Here is an 11,039-nt window from a genome sequence, read left to right on the forward strand (position 1 = left end):
CGCCCTCCTCTGGCGTGCAGGCATACATCGAGGCAGAATGTTGTATACATAATAAATAAATAAATCTTTAAAAAAAAAAAACAATAATTTTAATTACTGACTATTAGAAGAGCACTAAAAAAAAGCCACAACAGTAAATGACACCAATCATGGAAAAGACCCCCTCCCCCATCAATCACTAATTAAGAAAATGCCTTACAGCTGGATCTCATGGAGGCATTTTCTCAGTTGAGGTTCTCCCCTTTCAGATGACTCTAGTTTGTATGGACACAAGACCTCCCAGCCCATAGTGGGTGAGGTTACCTGACAAGTGGTGTTTCATTGCCTGGCCTTCTAGAAATCAAGAGTCAGAAGAGTCAGCTGCGCATCTGCTGGGACGCTTTCTGCAGCTTCTAGCGCCTTTGTTAGTTGGCTCCTGGTCCTTTGCCTCTTCCCAGACAATCGCGTATTACTTCCGTCATTACAGATCTCTGACTCTGACATTAGCCCTGCTGATTCCCCCTTCCATTAAGTAGGATCCTTGTCACGTCATTGGGCCCATCTAAACCACCTAGGGCTATGTGCCACCTCAAGGTCAGATTATTAAGAATCTTACTCATCTGTGCCCCCCACACTGTAACATATTACAATAGCCATAATTTTGTTTATGTGAGTAGTCTATGTGGAAGTTGTCTGGATCAAAATGGAGTTATTTGTGTTATACTCAAAGAAATAAATTTAGATTATCAAAGGGATCTCATGTACCTAACCTAATAAAATTGGCCAATTTAAAAACCTGCCAGCCCATAACCGTGTGGGGGTAAGTAACCTTACACAGAAAATAATTCTGAAAGAATGTATGGTCCACACTGAACTTTGTCTGTCTAGCTTAACCTCAGGCCAATGCCACTGTTGCTATTGATACTTGTAGCCAAAACTCATTATTTCAAAATAAATTATATGATCCTCTTGTGTCCTCTTTGTCTCCTCCTTGAATACATGCATAACTAGCCATGGTACACACATCTCTACTACAATGTGCATTCCTGGATAAAATTAATAGTCTGGGCAGTCTCTTTGTTATTTAAGTTGACACCTGTGGACTGAGAGAAATTCTAAACCAAGACATAAAATCAAGAATCTACTTGTTAACCACATAAACACTTCACATTTAAAACCATAGAATGTAGAAGGCAAAAAAATTGTGAAAGCAATATGGAACAAAATACACTAGGAAATAATGGATTTGCATATTCATCTCACATTGCTTCCCTGAGAACCTGGAAACCAGAGATGAGAGCTCATGGTGCCACTCAAAAGTGGTTCAGCTTGCTAAGAACACCTAGATAGTTGCTTTGGTGGCTAGAGACAGAGCATATGATGTTTAGTCTTAATTGTCAACTTGACACAACCTAGAATCATCTCAATCTGTTTAGATCTGGTTGGTCTGCAGTTATGTCTATGGGGAATTGTCTCAATTACCTTGATTAAGATGGGAAGACTCATCCATAACAGGTGGTACCACTCCCAGGGTTTGGGTCTTGAACAGTTTACATGTAGGGATGGAACTGAAGACAGCAAGCATGCATGCATTTATTCTCCCTGCCCTTGACTGGGAAAGCGACCAGCTGCTTCAAGTTCCAGCCTTCACTTTCCTTCAGTGATGGACTGTAACCTGGAATTGTATGCCAAATAAGCCCTTTCTCCCTTATACTGCTTTTTTGGTCGGAGTATTTTATCACAGCAACAGAAGTAAAAAATAAAATAAAATAGGACAGGGTGGTTCCAAGAAGAAAAAGTAACCTTCTCCAAGGCTCTAACTAGAAATTGGTACCGCTGCAGTGTCCTGAGGAATGAAGGGCCAAAGCATATCCTGAATCAGAAACCTCAGCAACAATTGACCATCCTCAGGATGGGCAAGGGAAGGTGGGGAGGCTTGCTTCCAAGGAGATGTGTACATCAGAGCTGTGACCAACATAAGGGACACATAATCATATTATGGGATAAAATGCACCACACACACAAGTACAAAGTGGATGCTACAGCAAACATCCTAGGTAACAATTTTATTTAAGTATCAAAATGGCTCTAAATAGAATGTCATATTAAACTACACAGATAGAGTACAGAAACTGGTTGCTTGGAGACCAGTGTTATGTATCCGGTGACATGTGGTCATCCTCAGGTCATTTAATTACAGCGGGCCTTGGTTCCGTCATCTGTAAAAGATGTAAATAAGAGTAAGTATGTGAAGAAAAATGAAGGGGGGTTGATAACTACACAAGTGTTTGATATAATAGAAGTCATGTGAAGTGATTAATCTAGATCAGAGGTTCTCAAACCTATAGGTCGTGGCCCCTTTGGGAGTCACAGGGGTGGCCTAAGACCATCAGAAATACCAGATATTTACATTATGATTCATAACAGTAGCAAAATTACAGTGTGAAGTAGCACTAAGAATAATTTTATGGTTTTGGGTCACCACAGCATGAGGAACTGTATTGAATGGTTGCAGCATTGAGAAGGTTGAGAACATCTGCTCGAGACCATCTTGGTTTGTGTATGTGGGCTCTGTGAAGACAGACAACTCATTTTTAACACCAAGCAGTGTGTGTGTGTGTGTGTGTGTGTGTGTGTGCATTGTGCAAATAAGCAAGGGAGAGGGGCAGAAGCTGTCAACTCCATCAGCAGTAGCCACCCTGATGGTTCTCACCTAGAGGAAAATCAACCCAAAGTGCCCCTTGTATGTTCTGGGATCACTGGGTTAGATCAACATCCTCCAATCACCCAACTCTGACTTCTAGCACAAAGTGGGTAAGACTAAAACACTGTGTCTCTGGGCAGAGTTAACAATCTAAATGAGTCCACCATAGTTCCCATAAGCTTGGTGAGTCCTGGGCTGCCTCAAGAACAAAGCTAGGCAGGGCGGTGGTGGCGCACGCCTTTAATCCCAGCACTTGGGAGGCAGAGGCAGGCGGATCTCTGGGAGTTCGAGGCCAGCCTTGTCTACAAGAGCTAGTTCTGGGACCGGCACCAAAGCTACAGAGAAACCCTGTCTCAAAAAAACAAAAAATAAATTAATAAATAAATAAATATAAAAATAAAAATATAAAATAAATAAAAAAAGAACAAAGCTAGACTAAACAACTAACAAAGACCAAGCAGACAGGTACTTAGGAGACAGACCCTCTACGTGCCAGGAAATCTATTTGCTTCTTTATAATCAGACAAAGCAAAGTGGGATTTAGAGAGAACCAAGAGAATCGACCCACAGAGGTAGTCATTAGATTATGAGAAGGGTACTGGGCCTAGGACTCTGCGCCTTCCTGGTGCTCTCTCTGCTCTGAAGGAGTGATGGAGGGAGGTCCCCAAAGCAAGGCACAGCCGAAGCCAGGAAGGCTGCGTGGTGTTGCTGACCATGCAGCCCTCCACTTACCCTTCAAGACCTTGTTGATCCACTGCATGGCAGTTTTCTTCTCTAAGTCAAAGTCTTCTACAGTGATTGGGAAACATAGTTCTGGAGGTGGGGGCAGAACCAGTGGGATGTCTCTTCTATGAGGCGGGAACAAAGGGATCTTGCGCCTCACAGGCTTTGGAATATCAGATGTGGAGAAGCTCTTCTTTGGATTGCCTTGCTTGCCTTGCTTGTCTTGCTTGTCTCGAGCCGCAGCTGCGGCAGCTGCTTGTTTGGCTTTCTTTTTTTCCTTCTTTTCTTTTTTTCTCTTTTCCCTCTTTTCCTTTTTTTTCGAAATACCTGAAGGTGCACCGTCTCTCTCATTTCCTTTCTTTGCAGCCTCCGTTGACTGGGATGAGTCTTGGCTGGGGGATGGCAGAGTGCATGGTACAGCATCTGAGACAGCATCTAGGTCAGCATCAGCATCTGCAGCAGCCCCTGAAGCAGCATCTGCAGCAGCTCCTGAAGCAGCATCTGCAGCAGCCCCTGAAGCAGCTCGGGTAGTGTATACATCAGCATCTGGGGCAGCCCCTGGGGTAGCACCTCCAGTAGGTTGTGCAGCAGCTCCTGTAGCAGTCCCTGAAACAGCACCAGGAACAGCATCTTGGGTAACACCTGCAACAGCATCTGGAGCAGCACCTCCGCTAGCACCTGCAGCAGCATCTCGGGCAGCACCTCTGCTAGCACCTGCAGCATCTGGAGCAGCACCTCGGGTAGCACCTGCAGCAGCATCTGGAGCGGCACCTCGGGTAGCACCTGCGGCAGCACGCGAAGCAGAACCGGGGGCAGCACCTCGGGTAGGTTGTGTAGCAGCTCCTGCCGTAGCGCCTGAGGCAGCACGACCGGTGGCCCGTGTAGGAACTCTCTCGGGTGGCCATTGTGCTAGAGTGGAACTATAGGAGCTGGCGATGGCATTCCGTTTGTATGCGCTCTTGAATGCGATCTGGGATTCTTTAATACAGCTCTTTGCTGAATTCTTGGAACAGATATCCATACCTAAAGGACCCTGTCTGGGTATAAAAGAAGAGAGTACATCATTGACAATCAGGCGTCTAAACGCAGATTGGGCACTCACACCACCATCAGAGTCCTTTCCCTGATCAGAAGGCCTCTTTATGACTGGGGAGCCTTCCTCCTGCTTGGCAAATCCTTCTCCACCTTTTCTCAAGGTACTGGAATTTTTCTTTTGTCGCACTTTTTTGCTTTTGCTGCTCACTTGGAGAGCACTAAATTGAGTCGAGAGGTAGCCAGTGAGAAAAGACCACAAATTCAGGATCGGCTGCCCCAGAACAAAACAGAGTATGGCTCTGCCCTTAGTAGAGACCGCCTTCAGGATCACGGAGCCTCGGAACATCCTGGAATCTGACAGCGTTAGCACTGAGTTGTGCTGACTACACAAAAACATTGAGGAAAAGACTCCGATGAGTAAGTCTCGAACCTTCTCCACTAAATATCGCTGCGTGTGGAGAACCATCACGCGCCCAGGGTGCTCCTGGGAATCGGCTAAAGCCTCATCATCTTCAAAAGGTAGGCTGTCAGCCATGTTCAGACACCGGTCCATGGAATTAGCCCGGAGAGACCGGGAAACACTGTGGACCGGCGGCGAGGGCCTCTTCTGGAGGTCCCCAGTGGACACAGTCAGGAACGGACAGTGAGGGCGAGCCCGCCCCAGGTAACCACCTATCCGGACAGCACTGCACTATCGACGCCTTCAAAGGGAGTCAACGGTTCAAAGACGCTTCCCTAGCTGCCGAAGAAGCCGACGGTAAGGCACGCACTGTCTGGTGTGTCGCCTATGACGCGGTGCTGGAACGTGTGAGCAAAGAAAGGGCACGAGCAAAGGCCCCACGAGGGAAGAGCGCGCACCAGGAACCCCTACTGCCGATAAAAGTGACATTAGGACGACCTCTTGTCTGGAAGCCAGTAGACAGCCCCGCCCCCCACTGTTGGAACCACGCAACACTGAGGTGCCCCAGCCAGAGAACTATGAGGCTGCTGGACTCCGAGCTCAGAAGCGTCCCCTGGAGGCGGCAGTATCCTCCCCGCAACCCCACCCCAGCTCAGAACCAGAGCTCACAGGTGCTGCCCAGATCCTGTGAGAAAGAGGAAACCTAGAGCAAGTTAGCAAGGCTGAAGCAGGTTCCAGGCATCCAATAGAAGTGAGAGAACACCGGAGGAAACAGGCCTGAATGGATGCTACCACACCGTTTCTTCAACCAACAGCCAGAAGACCGTACATTCATTAAATGATCAAAAAGACTTCTATCATTCCAAAGTTTAAGGTTAAACAATTTCTACATCAAAATCTGGTCACTGGTAGATACAATAGTTGAGATGAATCTCAAAATTCTTTGTGCTAGGTCAATTAACCACACCCACAAAACTATGTACTTGCCTCATGACCCCATATTATGATTTTTTTTTAGTCAGGTGAGCTCCCAAGATGGAAAAAAAAAATCAGTGATTCCTAGGGCTCAGTGAAGCGTGCTTAATAAAAATTCAAGAGAGAGAAATTGGGGTTCAACCTGAAGATCCGAAAACCAAAGCAGTCAGACACTGGCTCTTACCTCGACCTCAGTCTGAAATGGTGATCCTGTCTCCAGGAATCTCAGAAACAGACTACAGGTTGAGAGCTGTTTCCTCCCGTTTTATAATCCTCTCGGGCTGGGATTAAAGGTGTGCACCACCGTGATTAAAGGCATGCACTGCCTGGTTTCTATGTCAGCTAGTGTGGCTACTGGGGTTAAAGGTGTGTATCATTGTGGCTACTGGGATTAAAGGTGTGTGTTACCATTACCTGGTCTGTAAGGCTGACCAGTGGGGCTGTTTTACTCTCGGATCTTATTTTTCAGATCAGTCCTTATTTTTCAAAATACAATTGAAAGGCCACTACAGCTTAAACCTGGAGGAGGGATTGAATACAAAGAAACTGGAGGGCTAAGAAAATGTTCATGTATGTTGATTACAGCAGCTGGTACAAGCATCTACACATCTGAAAAAAATTATGATAAATCACAGAGTATTATAGGTAACTTTAAAAACAAATGTTTACCCAGGTGATACTGGCACATACCTTTAATCCCAGCACTTGGGAGACAGAGGCAGTCTTGTCTACAGAACAAGTTTCAGGACTGGCTCCAAAGCTACTGAGAAACTCTGTCTCGAAAAGCAAAAAAAAAAAAGTATTTAAGTTTATTAACCATGACTTTATACTTAAAATCAAGGGTTTTTATTTTTAAAATATTGACACAACAAGGCCAGCCTGACCTACTGCACCTATTGGTTTTGTGGGAGCCTAGGCAGTTTGGATGCTCACCTTACTAGACCTGGATGGAGGTGGGTGGTCCTTGGACTTCCCACAGGGCAGGGAACCCTGATTGCTCTTTGGGCTGATGAGGGAGGGGGACTTGATCGGGGGAGGGGGAGGGAAAGGGGAGGCAGCGGTGGGGAAGAGACAGAAATCTTTAATTAATTAATAAAGAAATAAATAAATTTAAAAAAATAAAAAGCAAATAAACAAGGAAAAAAAAAGAAAAAAAAAAAAAAAAAACAAGGCCAGCCTGTTCTACAAGAGCTAGTTCCAAGGCAGCTAAGGCTGTTAAACAAGGAAACCCTGTCTTGAAAAAAACAAACATGAGAGAGAGAGAGAGAGAGAGAGAGAGAGAGAGAGAGAGAGAGAGAAGAGTCTGTTATGTAGCTGTCTGTTCTAGAACTCACTATATATAGACCAGACTGGTCTTGAATTCCCAGAGACCTACCTGCCTCTGTCATCCCATTCCTGGGATTAAAGGTGTGTATCACCACACACGGCTAAATAAAAATGCCTTTTAAAGGCACCGACGCTTCACTTGGGCCCACAGAGTAACCAAAGCGGGATGAATGAAAGCCTGGCATCTATCTTATTTTGCACGTGTCCTTTACTTGGGGTCAGTCACCTGCTAACCCTGCACATAAGCATGTTAATAACTCAAGGAATGTCTGTGTAAATGCCAAGGATGTCTGACGAGCTTCATCCACCCCCCTTTATGGCTGGAGGCAAAAATAAAGATAAGAGCAACTGAATTCTCTTCCTATCAGCTTTTTACAGGGTCCTGCACCAGACTCCCAAATGTCGTTGTCTTAAACCTTCAGGCCCCTTAGAGAGTAGCAGACGCCCACAGACAGATCACCCTGTCAAGAGAACACCCCCTAAGCAGGAGCAGACATCTCCTAGGAATGAGCTTGTCCCTTCAAACAATAAAGATTTCTTTGGATCACCTTGCAGAAGCAGACCTGAGATAATGATCAGCCAGACGGCACTCCGGCCAGAACTGCACACCTCCCTGCCCCAACTCTTCCTCCGTGGAAACCTAAAGCTTCTGCCTGCACCCTGCAGATGGGCTTCATCTGTTTCTCTTCCTAGGGTGCCACATAGATTAAATCTCCTTTCTCTGCTTTTCATTGACTTGTCTCTTGCCTCTTTAACGTATTTGAATGGACTGATCAGCCTAATCCCTTGGGACTTCCTGAATCAAGACACTATTTCTAAAACTCCAGTAATAGCTTCATCATTTTTTTTATCATAATCCCTTCCTATCTGTATTAGTCGGGGTTCTCTAGAGGAACGAAACTAATAGGTTGGACATATATATATATAAATTAAAATCCATATGTATGATATATGCATGTATATACATATATGAGTTTCTTAGAGTAGTTTACAGGCTGTAGTCCAGCTAGTTCAACAATGGCTGTCTCCAGACAAAAAGTCCAAGAATACAATATCAGCCCACAAGGATCGCTGTCTCAGCTGGTCTTCAGTATACACTGAAATCCTAAAGAAGCAGGCTCTAATGCCAGTGAAGGAATGCCTCAATTAGCAGGATATGTGAACTTGGAAGCAGGAATGAGGCCAAGGAGGCAAAAAGTAAAAACCTCTTTCTCTCATGCCATTTATATAGATTGCCATGAAAAGGTGTGACCCAGACTTAAAGTTTTGGCTTCCGACCTCAAATGAAACAATTAATACCTGAATTAAGTTACTGTAATTCCCACTGACTTTAATCACAGGACATGACAACATCAACAGCCACCCTAAAGGATCGCCTGTATTCCAGACATAATCTTCTTTACCTCCACTATAGAGAAGTAGTTTTTACCTTGGTAATTTGAGTCCATCACCCATCCTAACACTGTCATTTCTTTCTTAACTTGTTGCCTTAAGGGCATCAGAAACCCAAAGTAGCCGGGAGAAGCCTGAGCTTCCGGTTCAGGGGAATATTTGCTGTAGCTCCAGGGAGGAGTGCTCCCCTCTCTAGAACCTTTCTTTTTTTCTTTCTTTCTTTCTTTCTTTCTTTCTTTCTTTCTTTCTTTCTTTTTGTTTGTCTTTGTGTTTTGTTTTGTTTTTCAAGACAGTGTTTCTCTGTGTGTAGCCCTGGCAGTCCTGGAACTTACTCTCTAGACTAGGTTGGCCTAGAACTCACAGAGAACCACCTGCCTCTGCCTCCCGAGTGCTGTTAGTTAAAGATGTGTGCCACCACCGCCCAGCTCATTCATTTTTTTAAGAACATAACAAAATAATAAGATAAAACAAAAAATATCACGTTACAGTCAGACAAGACAGGCCAGCAGAAGAGCCCACGAGAGGGTGCAAGAGTCAGAGACCCACTTGGTCATGTGCTCAAACACCGTATAAAAACACTAAACTGGAAGCCATAATAAAAGCTCAGAAGACTTAGCATATACCCGTGTGGGTCCTGTGCACACTGCTCTAGTCTCTGTGAGTTCGTATGAGCTTTGTTCATGTTCATTTAGAGGGCCTGCTGGCATCTCAGCACAGGTGGGAGGGAAGGAAGAAGTGGGTCTGCGAATTTGTCACGGTGTCTGAGTAGCTTTCCTGCCAATCGATCGGTCAGTTCCACTCTCCCGCTGCACCCGCGGCCTCAGGAGGAAAGAGTGTGGATGCTAAATACCGTTACTAAAACCTCACTAAGGGCAGCTTGGAAAGAAAACGTGAATCAGTCCAATTTTTTGAAAAATAAACTGGAAGAGTAATTATAAAGATGACCCATCTAAGGTGCATGGTGCCACATGACAAAACATGGCCACATGGTGGCACCAGGTAGCTGGTCAACAGACAAGTTGCCCTCATTAGTGTCTTACCATCAGGCCATTACACACCAGCATCTCAGCCTTCACGTGTGTTTTCTGTATAAAACATATTCTGTTTTAAAGTTCTCATCACCGAGATTCTTCGCTGGGGACCGGAGCGGAGAGATACAAGGAACAACTGGCATCTGAGGGTCTGTGAGGTAGCAGACACAGCCATACATGTATGGACACCAAGAAAGACGCATAGCCAGCCTTGACAGCGTGTTTGTGATCCCAGCACTTGGGAAGCTGAGGCGGGAGGATTTTTTTTTCTCTGAGTCCGAGGCCCAATCAGACTATATAGAGAGTCTCATGCCAATCTGGGCTACATAGCAAGACCCTGTCTCAAAAAGAAAAAAGAGTACACACACATATATAAGACATATAAGACTCTCTCTTCCTACTTTGCACACATACAGGTAGAGAGGGGGGAGGAGAAACTAGTCTTGATGGCTGTTCTGACATATATGTACGTACTCTTCAGAAGTATATTATTTCAAATAAAATACAACCACTTTGAAATCTTGAGGCATCGTTCTTAAACCTGTCTCTCTCAGAGCCAGATGGAGGGAATCAAGTCCCATTTCCCAACCTTCTTTTAGATACTTAAAGAGGCAGTACTGTCTGCACGTAGGACAATGTCAGTGCCAGCACGACAGCAGTTATGTCCTCACACGATGAGTAATAACTGAGAATGAGCGGGTAAGTGGCCAGGTAAGAGGATCAGGAGGTTGGGTGACAGGCAGAGCTCCACGTGAAAGGGGCCTTATCCCTCCTTTGGGGAATATGTTCCTGCCTGCCTGCGGCCCCTCCTCCTTTCCTCTAGTTATAGTTTGAATGTGTCATGCAAACTTTTCTGTATGGGGGTGTGGGTGGCTGGGGTTATAGATAAGTTCCTGGACGGCATTCCAGTATAACAGAAACCAGTATGGTTGTCTCTGCCTGAAATCCCAGCACTCAAGAGGTGAAGGTGAGAGGACCCTAAATTCAAGGTCATCCTTGGCTACGTGAGACCTGTCTACACAAACCAGCACACTTACTCTGTCTTGTCACATGGTGGTGCCGTGTACCATGCTGTGTGTGACACAGCAAGAAATCCCTTACCACCAGACAGTGGTGGTGCACACCTTTAGTCCCAGCACTCGGGAGGTAGAGACAGGTGGATCTCTGTGAGTTCAAGGCCAACCTGGTCTACAAAGAGAGTTCTGGGACAGCCAGAGCTAAACAGTGAAATCCTGCTTTGAAAAGGAGAGAAAGAGAGAAAGGAAGGAAGGAAGGAAGGAAGGAAGGAAGGAAGGAAGGAAGGAAGGAAGGAAGGAAGGAAGGAAAGAAGGAAGAAAGAAAGAAAGAAAGAAAGAAAGAAAGAAAGAAAGAAAGAAAGAAAGAAAGAAAGAAACCCCTTACCAACACCCTGGATTTGCTAGGCAAATAAACTTCTCTTGGTTAGAAGTTATCCAACCTTAGTTTTGTTTTTTTT

General features: G+C 45.2%; 1 protein-coding gene across 1 annotated transcript in view; it reads right to left on the reverse strand.

The window, feature by feature from the left end:
- Positions 1–3,841: 3,841 nt before the first annotated feature.
- The window catches only part of LOC126511455 (uncharacterized), a 9,761-nt gene continuing 2,563 nt past the window's right edge, over positions 3,842–11,039 (reverse strand). The window contains exons 2-3 of the mRNA XM_050158610.1: positions 4,245–5,132; positions 3,842–4,189 (exon numbers count right to left, since the gene is read on the reverse strand). Of these exons, the coding sequence (XP_050014567.1) occupies positions 3,842–4,189; positions 4,245–5,132 (1,236 nt within the window). The remainder of the gene's footprint in view (positions 4,190–4,244; positions 5,133–11,039) is intronic.

Source organism: Alexandromys fortis, unplaced genomic scaffold (genome assembly GCF_014885135.2).
Source record: "Alexandromys fortis isolate MF-2015 unplaced genomic scaffold, M_Fortis_MF-2015_v1.1 scaffold_99, whole genome shotgun sequence".
Classification (NCBI taxonomy): domain Eukaryota; kingdom Metazoa; phylum Chordata; class Mammalia; order Rodentia; family Cricetidae; genus Alexandromys; species Alexandromys fortis.